A 14661-nucleotide genomic window follows, 5' to 3' on the forward strand; every position below is an offset into this window, starting at 1 on the left:
TGTGATGGGGAAAGAAACAATCGTACATCCAAGCATACAATTCTAATTCAAGGAGCAGAAATAATGGAATCCATGCAGAGAGCTGTGACATGGGAGGATTGTCTCCTCTTATCCCCTCCTACAGCTGGACAGAGCTTTAGAGGGAGACTGATGCAGCCTGGAGGAGCCAAACCTTCAGCCTCACTCACAGCTTGTCACTATTATGTTGACTCCTGTTTTACTCTCTCTCTCTCTCTCTGTCTCTCTCTCTCTGTCTCTCTCTCTCTCTGTCTCTCTCTCTCTCTCTCTCTCTCTCTCTCTCTCTCTCTCTCTCTCTCTCTCTCTCTCTCTCTCTCTCTCTCTCTCTCTCTCTCTCTCTCTCTCTCATTCTCTCTCTCTCCCTCTCTCTCTCTCTCCCACTGTCTCCCTCTCTCCCTCTAGTTTGGTCTGGACTGGCCTCTCCACATCATCTGTTTGAATCCAGTGTATGTCCGTCTCCAGTTGATCAGCACTTACCGCTGTGGCTCAGAGAGACAGTGGGTCCACCTAGAGAGAGTGGGAGACACAGCAAGAGCAAGAGAGGGGGAGAGAGAGAGATGGAGAGAGAGAGAGAAAGGGAGAGAGAGAGAGAGAGAGAGAGAGAGAGAGAGAGAGAGAGAGAGAGAGAGAGAGAGAGAGAGAGAGAGAGAGAGAGAGAGAGAGAGAGAGAGAGAGGAGGGTAGTGTGAGCCTGCGTCCGCTGAACAGCAGCAGTTTCTGCACTCTGCAGTTTTAGCCCTCAGTCACAGTCCAGCTTCGTCCAGCTTCGCGGTTCCCTCACTCCCCCAGGAGAGAGCGTGCCTGTCTGTAGGTCTGCAGGCCCCCAGGAGTCTACCTGAGGATATGCTCGCGCCAGGAAGGTGAGAACGCCACGGCTGTTACTCCTCGCGCTGTCATGGAAATGAGAGATTAGTGATCGTATAAGACAACGCAGGGGAAAACCGAAGCCCATATTTGAAATCAGGCGTATTTCTGCTCTTTTATCAGGAATTCTGGTGTTTTTATGTCCATATGGTCTCTTATTGTGTAGCAACTAGACTATCAATAGAGGGGGGAAGGCTAGACAGAGGGGACTTTTATTATCATAAACAAGCTATATTTTCTTATGCACACCTTGCTATTGGCTTGTTTAAAGAAAAATATGAGTAGTTGTGAGTGATTAGAATAAGCAATGAATAGACGCAGAATACTTCATAACTCCTAGCATTTACATGATTTGAAGTGCTAGTGTCGGTCTAGAGAAAAACAGTTCAATGTATTTATGTTAACATAAGTTTAGTTGAATATGAAATATTCGTACACACACTCACATTCATACATATACACACACACACACAGAGACACACACACCCCCCGTCACACACACACACAAACACAATTTTAAAATGTAGTTCATGCAGTGTAGTGCAATGGCAAGAATGTAATCTGTGCACTCTCTCTCTCTCTCTCTCTCTCTCTCTCTCTCTCTCTCTCTCTCTCTCTCTCTCTGCCTCTCGCTCTCTCTCTCTCTCTCTCTCTGCCTCTCGCTCTCTCTCACTCTCTCTCGCTTTTTCTTTCTCCTTTCTCTCATTCTCTTGTTTTATCCCTCTGTCTCGCTCTCTTTCTCTCTTGCTCTCTCTATTTTTCTCTCTCTCTCTCTCTATCTCGTTTTCTCTCTCTCTCTCGTCGGTCTTTCTCACACTGTGCCAAATAAAGTGAGGTAGATCTGCTTGAATTACAACAGAGGACCCAAAACATGCATGCGTCTTTGATTAACGATATTGTACTATTTTTTAATGCATCATCGCAAGGACAGATAAATAGATTCAGGCTATTGTTTAAAACATCTTTCCATGCGGTGTAGTCAATGTATACAATACAATTAAAGGGGCGGTGTAATCTAAATGCTGTCATCGCGAGGCTGCTTGAGGTGCCGTTGACAGCTGTAGCGGCCATGTTGACACCACCATCTTCTTTGTTTTGAGTCAGGTCAGGTCAAGGTCTTCCTTTCTGTTTGGTTAAGTTGAATTATTATTAAGTTTATTAATCAGTTTCCATCTATGGAGGATCTGGGGAGGGTGAACAGAAGTACAATGACCTTTTCATGATACACAGAAAAGAAAAACTCTTACTCTCTAAGGTATAGGCAATATATATTTCATATTCATATTCAGTCATACTTGATGAAATGCTCTGACCAGAAAAATTAAAAAATAAGTATCTGTGGCTGTTGCAGGCCTGTAATAAGCACCCCAAATCATTGATTTCGGCCCGATGAAATGACTGATGTCTGATAAAATAATTGATATCTGCTGAAATGATTGATGCCTGCATGTCTGTTGTCCATCCTGTCCATTTGTCAAACAATGTTTCATCATCGACTAAATCAAAGAGTTTCACCCTCGGTGCGTAAGAGTGCTGAACCGAAGCTGAATAGCACCAGGGTTATGTAACAGGTCTGTGGCACGGGAGCGAGGGGGGAGAGGGGGGGCTATGGATGAGATGGAGCGATGATGACATGAAAGCTGCGGTGGCAAATGATTCTCTTTCCTTCTGTGGTTGCAGGAGGCCGTCCTTCCCCGGGGCATGGAGGAGCTAGGCTCTGAGACCGAAGACCCCCCAGGCTCAAGGTTCAACAGCATGACTGTGTGGTCCTCTATGTATTCATTTAGTTATACACGTATATATTCATAGGGGAATATATTCAGGACAGCCTTGTTGGTTTTCTTCATTCTCTTCGTGTATTTCAAGGAGGAAAGAAAATTCTCGTTTAATGTTTTTTTTCATTGACCTCTGATTCAAGTATATATAGTGGAGCTATAACAATATAAGGTGAGTTATTTTGCTCAATGCACTTTACGGTCACTTTAGCGAATGAATAAGGTCATGTGCAGTACAAGCTGTATTGCTTTGTTATTCTATTCAATAATAATAATGTTTTGGCATCAGATTGAGTATATGAGGGATATTAGGTTTATGAGTGTGAGTACAACATAGCCTCCTGTAATCAATAGCAGGCAGAATCATGCATGAAGCATACGGTAATTTGAGTAATTTCACTATTTTAAATAAAGAAAAGGGTAAAAGACTGAAATAATGAACATGAAACGAATGAGCATTGCAATACTCTCCTTAAAAATGAGCACAAAATACTGACCATTGCATCACCAGGAGAAATGCTGCCCAGTGCCCCCAGGAATTGAACAAGAAGAAAATACAAAGCCTGTGATCTTCTTATATTATGAATTATCAGATTGCAAAAGAAATACATTCATCAAGCTTCAGCTTTTACTCTGAAAACCGAATTCAGCGAAAAGTATGAAAGGATATTCCTACATTTCTAATCCCTCTTGACATGTACTTTTGACAGTTATCAGCCCCCCTCCTTGCACCTATCGATTACAGGTGACAGCTCTGTCAATTGAATCAAATTTCCTCGCCTGACACATCTTTAATAGCGACTCTTAGACCTTTGACAGGACAACACACTGGATGTCAACACACTGGAATGCTCAAGCACGACAGCCACATCGCCTGCAGTCAATTTCGTTTTTTTGTGCTGATCCGTTTTATTTTGTTGCGGAATTGAACAGCCAGCGTCGCGAGAGCAGCAGCAACAGTCGCGCTGATGCTGTTGTGGGAAAGAGACGCGTCGTTCCGGCTAGTGCAGACTGGACGCCTGCCATAAATCATAGGTTGGTTGCCCGAAGTTTTTTCTCCTCTTCGGCTTTAAGGTCTGGTACGCTTGCCCTTGTCTTTGGAGCGCCTGTGGTTAATCCCGGAGGAAGAGAAGAGCTCTGGGTCCCGTCACGGGGATGTGTGGGTCCCTCACTATCGCAGAGCAGCAGCTGACGACGGTCGCCCTTCTGCTCCCACGATAGGGGAAGACCCACGACAGGAGAAGAACCACGACCAAGCTCTCCTTTTCTTCAAACGCATTCATGGATTTTAATTCTACTTTGTAATGCCAAAGATTGTTAGGGCTGATGACAGTGGAAAAAATACCAAATAAAACCCTAACAGCAGTGATAGAAACATCATGTATCCCTGAATTACGTTTCAGTGGTTGAAAGTATCTTGTCCCAATACCGCCGTATTTCCTCCTGTCAATTACAAGCATGGCCTGGAACAGAAGCCAGCCCGGGGGTGGTGAACTACTGTCATGGTGGCATACCAAGGGTGTCTATGGGAGCACTTGAAGCTGATCGATGACGACACTGACATTTGAAGTGATGCAGGGATCCTCGGCACACGGTGAACATGTCACTATGGGATGTCGCTCTTGCTAGTATAGCAGGGAAGATGACTTCATTGTTGGTGTCCGGTGTGTCCAGCCCAGTGATTCAAATGTGACCTAAATACTCCCTCAGTGTTTATCGCTGGGTGGTTACTGAGAATTCCCTCTTGACAGACAAGATGTACAATTTTCTCTTTTGGTATATTATGATTTAACGTATTTCCCAGATAGAAAGATAGATTACAATTTAAATAATAAGACACATGACTTGATGTAATCTTTAAGCTTTAGATACGGTTATATTCTGCTTTTAGTCCAGAGCAATAGCTTCAATATGTCTTTACTCCTAAGGCAGGCTCGATTTTGTAATATGTTGCAGATCTTCTGATCCCTGTTCTACTATCTGTCTACTTTTCTAAGTTAAATCTCTATAAGTTAACAGGTGGGTTTGAAGACATTTAGATATCAAATGAGCCAAATACTGGTCATTGCCAAGTCCTGACTCCTCTGGTTTCTAGAAATGTCTAAACCCATGTGGTATTTTAAGACCTATTAATTTCAAACCAGACTGTTGCATCTCGATAAAATATTCGAACGCATGACACTCAGTGTGAATGTGTGGGTATTTGTGTGTGTGTGTGTATATACGTGTGAGTCTGTGCATGCGTGCATGCTTTTTTTTGGGGGTTTGTGTGTGTAAGTGTGTGCATATGCGTGTGCAGATGCAATCAGGGTTTAAGTCCTATGGAACTTAAATGTCGCCCCCCCCCACCACCCAGCCACCCTCTCTTTCTCCCTCAGATAATCTTCAGACCGTGACATAATCAGAGTCATGGATATTACTGTGGAAGATATTACTGGACAACATCTGTTGAAACCCCTGAAAGCTCCACAGTTCCGCCAAGCCTGTCTTTCTGTTAATAATGCCTGATTTATAATATGATTCCTTTTTTTTAAATATATATATTATTTTGGCACTCCAAAGGACTACTCTTAGTTTATTTATAATTGTTCTTGTGTTAACATAATGTCCTACATAATTTTTCAATATCCCCGCTCAGCTCCAAGACCTGTGCACAAAATGTGCATTGACAATCACACACAATATGCATACATGGAAGTACATGGCAGTTTTTTGCTGATCATTGATTCACAATCTCAATATTATTACATTACCTGTTTTGTAAAAAAATATATTTAGGATTAATTGGGAGATTAAGATCTTCATTTGAATATATAAGGCTTATGTGGTCTATTTTTATTTTCCGCTAATTAAAAACGAATAATTACGATTAATAATAACGTAATACATTTATAAATAATTAAATACGTTTAATCAGTGCTGTAAATCCATTGTGAAGGCTTGGATATTTGATTCCATACAATACTGAGTACCAGTTAACTTGTGCATGTACCGTCTGCTCACAACACCACCTCGCCTCCTCTTTCTTGCCTCTCCTCTCCAGATGGGAAATGCCTCAGACGCATCTGATGTTTTCGCCTCCACCATTTCTAGAGAACACGATGTTATCATGGGATCCCTTTACACAGTGTTCTGTAAGTTCTCCGATATCTGGCATCATTGGCTTAAAAGCACCTAAAATCACCCCTCCATAAAAGGCATAGCTCTGTTATTTCTCCGCTTCAGCTCATGTTTCCCTCTTTCTCCTACCTCCACAGGTGCATTGTCTCTCGTGGGCAACGGTGTTCTTCTACTCGTCGCCTATCGTAAAAGGCTTACCCTCAAGCCGGCTGAGTTTTTTATCGTCAATCTATCAATCAGTGACCTTGGGATGACCCTCTCCTTGTTTCCTTTGGCCATACCGTCAGCTTTCTCCCATAGGTAGGGGATATGGTTTTATTCCTACATCCTACAACCAAACAGTATTGCAGAGATTAGGTCACAAGGACAACGTGTTGCCTTTCTCACCTCCTGTGTCCCCCTTCTGCAGGTGGCTGTTTGGGGAAGTCACCTGTCAGGCGTACGCTCTCTGTGGCGTGTTGTTTGGTCTGTGCAGCCTCACCAACCTCACTGCCCTGTCCCTGGTGTGCTGTCTGAAAGTCTGCTTTCCTAACCACGGTGAGATGGCGGGGGCTGACGCAGTGGATGATGTTTAACTTTAAGGGTTTCGCGCTAGTCACCATGTAAAACCAAATCAACCGATTTGGTTCCAAAATGTAACTCACAACACAGCTCCCTTTCCCCTCATCGCTCAGGCAATAAGTTCTCCTCCTCCCACGCCTGCGTCATGGTGGGGGGGGTCTGGTCCTACGCGTCTGTGTTCGCGGTGGGGCCCCTGGCGCAGTGGGGCAACTACGCGGTCGAGCCCTACGGCACGGCGTGCTGCATCGACTGGCGCTCGCCCAACCACAGCCTCTCCGCCCTGTCTTACATCGTGTGCCTGTTCCTGTTCTGCTACGCCGTGCCCTGCGTGGTCATCTTCCTCTCCTACGCCTTCATCCTGCTGACGGTGCGCGGGTCACAGCAGGCCGTGCAGCAGCACGTGTCGCCACCGCAGTCACGAACCAGCAATGCGCACGCGCTCATCGTCAAGGTCAGGAAGTCATGTGTCTCGAAAATAAGGGCGCCTTTGTTTGTATTTAGTCACACTTCTGACATCTGATCTTTTTTATTTGTTGTATATATTTGTATTTATTTATGTATGTATTTTATCTGTGTTTGTGTGTGTGTGGGGGGGGGCTGTGTGTGTATGTGTGTGTGTGTGTGTGCGTGAGTGTGTGTGCGTGACTGTATGTGTGTGTGTGTGCCTGTGTCGGTGTGTGTGTGCGAGTGTATGTGTGTGTGTGTGCCTGTGTCGGTGTGTGTGTACCTGTGTGTGTGTGTGTGTGTGTGTGTGTGTGTGTGTGTGTGCGTGTGTGTGTGCCTGTGTGCGTGTGTGCGTGTGTGTGCGTGCTCCTCCCTCCAGTTGTCCGTGGCGGTCTGCATTGGCTTCCTGGGGGCCTGGACCCCCTACGCCGTGGTGTCCATGCTGGCCGCGTTCGGCGACGCTGATTCAATTTCCCCCGTGGCGTTCGCCATGGCGGCCATACTGGCCAAGATCTCCACTGTCTACAACCCCGTGGTCTACCTCCTGTGCAAACCCAACTTTCGTAAATGTCTATACAGCGACACGTCCTCGTTCCGGCAGAGGATCTGCCGAGGCAGTCCCCAGCCGGACCAGGGGCAGCGCTTTGGGTCCCGCACGCAGTGCCAGGACCACAAGGACGCCAGCGTCTCCACGCGCTTCTCCAACGGACAGCCGGAGAGCTACGGCGCGTGTCTGGACTACTCGGGGGACGGATCTCCATGTGCCCGGGCCTCGCCCCTGCCGACCGCCAGCACACTGACCCACTCCTCCCCCGGGGAGGTGGCGGTGTGTCGACTCCCAGCTCGACTGCAGGCGCACTTCCTGTAGTGTGTCCCAGCATCCTCTCTGTTGGAGGATAATAAGACCCTCTGCGCAAGATTTACAGCTCACGCCTCAGTGGGCCTACACAGCCAAGAGAACTGTGAGTTGTGTGTTATGTATCCATTGTGATATGTTAACACCTTGACATATCCAAACGACAGTATTCTTGGGGACCACTCTGCCTACTCTTGGGGCCGGGGTACCTTTTGGACCTTTTCACATTCCATGGTTGTAGTCTTTCGAGGTACAAGCATTTATTGGATGATGATCTCATTGAGATGAGTTGCAGGAGCAGGGCTGATTATTAAAATAAAAAATAAAATGTAGGTTGTGCAATGATCATAAATCTTGTTAAATCTATCGAATTATCGTATAGATTATACAGCATCCTTTACTGTTGCAATGAGAAAAAATAACACGGAAAGTGAAAACAATAAATAGTGAAAAGAGAAATATTCACCCAACATCAATGCAATGGGTTACCGGAGTATATTGTAATGTTAGTATTGTTACAGAATGTCTTTGTCGAACCAAAAGAAAGTCAATGTGTGTGTGTCATCAAAGCTCTTTTTATTAGTTTCAATCTTATGTCCCATTCCATAGTGTACATGTATGATGCCTCAAAAACTAATAATAAAGAAGACATGAGGACATTTAATCACCACCATCGTTTTAAACAATGGAATTGTCAATTTAATCAGTGGAGTCCATGCTCATCAATAAAGCAATTTGTGATACTAAGCTGAATAAAGACGCTGTATTAAAGGAGCTTTTGGTGCTGTGACCCGTGGTCATTCTGTTTTTATCAAAGGAAAGTTAATTTAAAATCAAATTGTGTTACAGCTGGACAAAAAACACTGAGGCTGCTCAGAAGTCTGGCCAAGTATTCTATTGCATCCCTTTCACCAGACACACCCACAACTGATTCAGGCATTTATATATATATATATATATAGAGAGAGAGAGAGAGAGAGAGAGAGAGAGAGAGAGAGAGAGAGAGAGAGAGAGAGAGAGAGAGAGAGAGAGAGAGAGAGAGAGAGAGAGAGAGAGAGAGAGAGAGAGAGAGAGAGAGAGAGAGAGAGAGAGAGAGAGAGAGAGAGAGAGAGAGAGAGATCATGCTGTCATACATTTTATTTGAACAAAAACCGTTCAACAAGATACATCACAATTACACATTCTGTCAAAAAGAAAGCAAAGGTTAAAACGAAGGGCAAACCAATTGCGCAGGCCTAAATCCAAACGGGGTAATACTGCCCCCTCGTGTTATAAGTAGAGAACATGAACTCTGTGTCCTCCATGACTGCGGGCGTTGTAAATGCTGCATTAATATCAATATATATATATATTTCTAGATGAACTATCACAGGTGGGCAATGACAGTGGGGAGGAAAAGAACAAAAGCTAAAGTGTGCCTCATATATATAATATATGTTTTTGTATATTTGTATTTTTAATTGATTACTAATTTCGCTGCCGTTCAAATAAATGTCTCCCCCCCCAATACTAACTAATTAACTAATGATGAAACTACATCTTGATCTGCTGTGGTATCGTTGTTTCAGGCTAAGTATGACTGAGAGTGTTAAATGTTCAACACGTCGTATATTCAGAGATACAAGGTAAGCGAGCTTGCACACTGGAGTGGGTTCATGAAGCAATGAATTTACATCACTACCTAATTATACAACTTATCCCAAATTTGTAATAAAAACCGTAGAAAGAAAATGACACAACAGAGAGTGTAACGCGTGTGCGTGCGCGGTTGTTTCTTATGACGCTTCGCTCGAGACGTAGTGTCAAGGCGGTATTTTCGAAAGCTAACTTACTTCAGGTTCAATAACTTCACTGGGAGAAGTCAGGTGAGCGGTTGTATCTACACAAAATGGAAACGGCTGGATTGTCCATTTTAAAAAGATGAAGTTGTTTGAAGTTTTGATGATTAATAACGCTATAAAACACATAACGAAACGAATCTTGATACTAGCTCGTGCATTCCGAGTGAGGTGCGGCTAACTAGACGATTGGGTTACTAGCATAAACCAATGCTAGCTGTCTTTGCTGTCTCTGTTTATCCTAATTAAACCTGCTCTAACTAGGTGCCCAGGGTAGCTTCACCGACTCAAGGTTTCAGGATGATGTTCTACACGCAACTGTTTTCATCTAAGCGAGACTCGTTAGCACGTGTCTGGCTGGCAGCGCACTGGGACAGGAAGGTCACCAAGGCTCACGTCTTTGACTGCAACCTGGAGAGCACTATCAATGAAATTATTTCTAAAAAGGTACATCTCAATTGTGGATTCAAATTTGTTTACGATGATGATGACACTGATTCACGTGTGTCTGTCTTACTGTAACTGTTAGATGAAAATTGGATTGCGCACGTCTGGTCACCTGTTAATGGGAGTAGTGCGCATCTACTCCAGAAAAACCAAGTATCTCCTTGCAGACTGCAGCGATGCACTGGTTAAAATAAAGTTGTCTTTTAGGCCGGGTAGGTTATGCTTTCTTTTATTTATTTTTATCTTTTTGTCACCATCAACAAATACTGAACTAAGGGTTAAAAGACACATTCCTAACCCATCATTAACAGACCACATGTGTAACAGACTTGCATCAGCAATAGCCTAAGTAAATTGTTTGCATATACTTATTATTATGTTATGTTATTATTTTTTATTTCACTTTATTCAATAACAATTCTTGAATTTTAAGTTGTTGATGTGAATTGGCCTTTATTATCTAGAATTAATGCTGCTTTCTTAACCTGTCAGGGCAGACTGATTTGCCTGTGGAGGGCCTGGAGGCAGCGATTGAATCAATTACCTTGATTGAAGATTTTACTGCCTTCGACGCTCAGCTGCCTCACCCAAAGTATTGCAATGCTTCCATCAATAGATAATGCTAGGCTGTAGTTATGCAGGTAATATAACTGTTTTCCCCCTGCTGTCTTTTGTGCCTGAAAACAGTGCATTAAGTGTTGCAGACAACTTTTCCCTTAACCAATCGCGGTCGGAGGAAATTACACTGAAAGAGGACTTTGGGAGGGACTTCCGCAACCTAATGGACTTTGGTAGGATATTGTGTTACCCTAGTACCTGCCCTTGACTATTCTACGTCTCCTGTTGTGATTGATATCTTTGCAATAACATACATTTGTAGAACATTTGACTGGATCCTTTTGGCATTGATGTGTAGGGGATGAGTCTCAGTGCCACATGCAGGGCTTACTGGATATGCGCCATCATGGGGACTCCTTTGGCGACGAGAACAAAGGATATGATCTTCTTGGTAATCTATCCATAATTATGTTCTGTGCATCATCTTCACACCATTATTTTGAGCTCATGGAGTTGTTTGCAGTCATGTGTCATTCAGGCTGCCTTTATAATTACCTAGTCCTAACACAAACTGACCACATTCTGTCAGTTATCCTGGAAAATTAATTAATCAAAGGGGGACAGTCATGCTCAGCTATTTTCTAATGAAACAGAGTACTGATTCATATGTGCTTTGTGAATAAAGTGCTATCTGCATAATTTCCCTGCAACAATTTCACTTCAAAGTTTCTGTGGGAAGGAAAAAGGAAAAGATGACCATTCGTGTGGGATTTGCGTTATCCATTGGTCAGATTCTTATTTTTTTAACCCTGTAGACTTCTTGGCAAACTTGAAGGGGGACACAGAAGAATCCATGGACTTCATCACAGCGGTCCTTCAGAAGGAAACACCAGAAACGGCTCTCCTGAATATTCAACCAATCGGTAGAGGGCATTATAACTTATTCTATATACAATTCTTTACATTTCAAAACGTGCAATTCAATGTTTTTCCTTCAATCCTTTTCCCAGATGATGCTTCAAGTGTTCCCATTGAGGCAGAGGACCACGGGGTCAGCGAGACCACCCTGCTGGTCAATGAGGAGGAAGGCTTTGCTCTGGATCCTGTGGCCGTCACACGTAGGCCCCAACAGCTCCTATATTGTTGTCATTTTAGTCGCGCCGTCTAAACCACGTTTCACCAATTCACCACATCACGTGGCAGGCGGGTTAGCATCTCTGGCCAGATGTTTAAGGCATTCACGTTTGGCTCTTAGAGATCCATACATGATGGTAGGTTGTTCTCCACAGCCACTACGGGGAGGAGGAGGGGCAAGAGGAAGAGGAAGAGGAGGCTGGTGGTGGACCAGAACAAGGGGTTGAGCAACAAGGACATCAGAGAGCAGCTTGCAGATGCCTCCGACCTGCGGAGCGCCCCGGACATGGCCCCGCCCACCGTCCAGCTCATGCGTTGGAAGGAGAGTGGAAGGGGCCGCACTCTGTTTGGACGGTTCTCTTCCACCGTTGTTAGTTCACAACTTCAGCAGGTGAACGGATCGAGTTAAATCCTAAAGTTATAACATAGGTATTATATGCACACAAATGATAGATTGTCTTGCATCGATTTTGTGTGTGTTTTATGTGTGTTGGATTGACACACACGTCAACTCCAATTAGAATCCATTATAATTGCTTTGCTTCATAGCTTGTTTATATTATTGTTGTTATACCCTTGTAGCTTTTTAGCCAAAGTGTTTCTGGGTTGGGAGATGATGGCGCCGCTGAGGAAAGTGACCCTGAGCTGATGCGCAAGGACCCGCTGGAGGGTAGGAACCTCTTGGCTCTCAGCCCTGCCAACAGACACTTTCAAGTTCAGCAAGCAAAAGTTTCTTTTTTATGCCAATTTGTAGCGGAAATTACTATAGTACTTTTTCTTCGAGAAACATTATCATTGTTAGTTTGGTGATATGTACATTTTGTGAACAGTTAATATATGAATCTGTTGCCAATGTCACACTAAAGTATAGAAAGGGATTTAAAATAAATGATAAGGAATAATGTGTGTGTGCCTCAGTGAAAGGCGGCTGGTTGTACATATGTGCTAGGGCTGGGTATTGCCAGGTACCTCACAATTCAATTCAATACGATTCTTTAGGTCTTGATTTGATTCGATATCGATCTAATTGCTTCGATATCGATTCAATAATACGTGCAGATGACAAAAATACCAAAATATTATTTAGAATGAACCATTTCAAAAATAACTAACCATTTCATTGTGCTTTAACTAGCAAAAAGGGAATACACCATTGTATAGTATTGTTCCTGAGCTAAACTTGCAGCATAAAAGTAATAATCATAATGTAAAAGGGCATGTACATTTAGGCATACTCGCTTCTAGGTTACAATGACTGAGTATGCTTCTTTTTTTCTTTTTCCTTTTTTAATGGAAATAATCGATTTCAAATAAATTCTGAATCGATATTGAATCGAGAACAAATAAATTGCAGTGCATTGATGAATCGATATTTTTACCCAGCCCTAATATTTACACAACCTTTCGCATCTTCCTATAGTTCAGGAGAACACAGGCATCATCAGCCCAGGAACCACAGGGCTCACAGAGGAGTTGGTGAACCCCGAGATGTCCATGATCTCCCTGATGGAGATCGAAGAGCGTTCTCCTAACAATACCGACGGCTCTTTGGAGAGAGCTGGAGTAAGCATCGCAAAACAGAAGGGTCACATTCACAATTATTCTCCTTTTGTCACTTTCACTTGAATAAATGTTCACGTCGACGTTGACGGCAAGCCTGGCTGCTCATCATCTCATTTAGGAGGACAACATGTGGGAGGTCTCCCACCAACAACTTGCCTCAGAAGCGGACTCGATGTTTGTCAACCCGACAGGCTTGGCCAACGGATCTGACTCTGAGACCGCCGTTCACACCCAGGTGCTTTGAATACCACATAGTAGAAGATGTATGAATAGTCCAGCCAAGCAACGGTTGGTTACTTGCAAAATAGTAGAAAAATGCAAAAAAAGAGCCAGTATTCAGATGGGAGTCAGAGTGACCGCTGATGGTTAATCAACAGATTCTTGTTTATGGTCTACAGTCAAGGCTGGACAGCCAAGATGAGAAGGAGAAGATGACCAATCAAGTACTGAAGCTTCTCCATGAACTCAAAGTAAGGACATGCTCGACTACGACCCATAAAAACATATTTTTTTCAGTTATTTTCACAGTTCACAATACAACTGCTCTATTTGAGACGAGGAACAGAAGTCCCTGCTTTAGAGAGAATGATAGCAGAGCATTAGGGAACGAGCATGCTAAATTGAGTTCCCTGCTGTGTGTGCGTGTGTTCCAGGCCCAGAGCACCGATACGTTCAGCCTCCAGGCGATATGTGAGGGAGGCACCCGCTTGCGCGTGGCAGCCGTCTTCTTCGGCCTCCTGGTCCTTCAGAAGGAGCAGGCCGTCGAGCTGCAGCAGACCACGCCCTATGGGGACATCATGGCCACACCCGGGTCCAGGTTCAACCATCTGTAGTGTAGTGTAGAGCAGAGCCTAGCTGAACAGGGCGGGGTCCATCCCTCAACACCAGCACCAGTAGGACTCTTACTAGGACGAGTAGAACTGGTGGAAATAGTACCATCCACTAAGAAATGTTCATACGTGTTTATATGTTGAGACAGCAAGTAGCAGTTCTTGTTTTGGTTATTACTAGGTCATGCTATGAACTGTTCTGACATTACCCTGAACTATTAGTGGCATACAAGTGACCCTGAATTTTAAACTTAAAACCCTATTCACTAAGGTTTTTCTACAATGCAATTCATTCTGATGTTGAGTTGTTGTTATTCTTAACTTAATATATTATTATAATACATTCAAATCATATTTTTGTCACAGACAAAAGTTCCTAAATTATTCATGTATTGGTTGATAAAGTGTCATTACCTTTTTATGCATTAAACAATAAGATGAAATTACATATGGTATATTATTTACCCTCCCTCCAGATAGAAGATGTCCTGGTTATTAACAGTATGCTTTTTTTGTTTTATATTATATCGGTTCTATATTATCATGAATGTCAATGGATTTTTTTCTTATTGGAATAAGAAAATACAGTATTTTTCCCTCGTATCAAAGGTGGAGGGCGTTTTATCTTGAAGCAAATCCCTTATGTAAACTTCA

At 43.4% G+C, this 14661-nt stretch overlaps 2 protein-coding genes across 4 annotated transcripts; both read left to right on the top strand.

Annotated features, from left to right (window-relative positions):
- The first annotated feature begins 678 nt into the window (after window positions 1–678).
- Window positions 679–8404, top strand: opn7d (opsin 7, group member d). Of its 3 annotated transcripts, XM_030365200.1 has the most exons (7): window positions 679–877; window positions 2562–2626; window positions 5700–5790; window positions 5914–6076; window positions 6186–6313; window positions 6451–6788; window positions 7161–8404. In XM_030365200.1, the coding sequence occupies exons 3-7, from the start codon at window positions 5700–5702 to the stop codon at window positions 7647–7649; spliced, it is 1209 nt and encodes a 402-aa protein (XP_030221060.1). In that variant the 5' UTR covers window positions 679–877; window positions 2562–2626; the 3' UTR covers window positions 7650–8404. The 3 variants fall into 3 exon arrangements, with proteins under 3 accessions (XP_030221060.1, XP_030221069.1, XP_030221049.1); XM_030365209.1 differs by lacking the exons at window positions 679–877; window positions 2562–2626 and adding an exon at window positions 3375–3691; XM_030365189.1 differs by lacking the exons at window positions 679–877; window positions 2562–2626 and having other exon boundaries at window positions 4900–5790.
- Window positions 8405–9411: 1007 nt separating this feature from the next.
- On the top strand, window positions 9412–14451 carry rad21l1 (RAD21 cohesin complex component like 1). Its single transcript, XM_030365103.1, has 14 exons — window positions 9412–9502; window positions 9740–9922; window positions 10005–10134; window positions 10415–10514; window positions 10610–10713; window positions 10839–10931; window positions 11296–11403; window positions 11491–11598; window positions 11770–12005; window positions 12197–12284; window positions 13035–13177; window positions 13296–13412; window positions 13576–13647; window positions 13831–14451. Exons 2-14 carry the CDS (start codon window positions 9776–9778, stop codon window positions 14008–14010), a joined length of 1626 nt encoding a protein of 541 aa, XP_030220963.1. The 5' UTR covers window positions 9412–9502; window positions 9740–9775; the 3' UTR covers window positions 14011–14451.
- Window positions 14452–14661: the final 210 nt, after the last annotated feature.

Source organism: Gadus morhua, chromosome 1, assembly GCF_902167405.1.
Source record: "Gadus morhua chromosome 1, gadMor3.0, whole genome shotgun sequence".
Classification (NCBI taxonomy): domain Eukaryota; kingdom Metazoa; phylum Chordata; class Actinopteri; order Gadiformes; family Gadidae; genus Gadus; species Gadus morhua.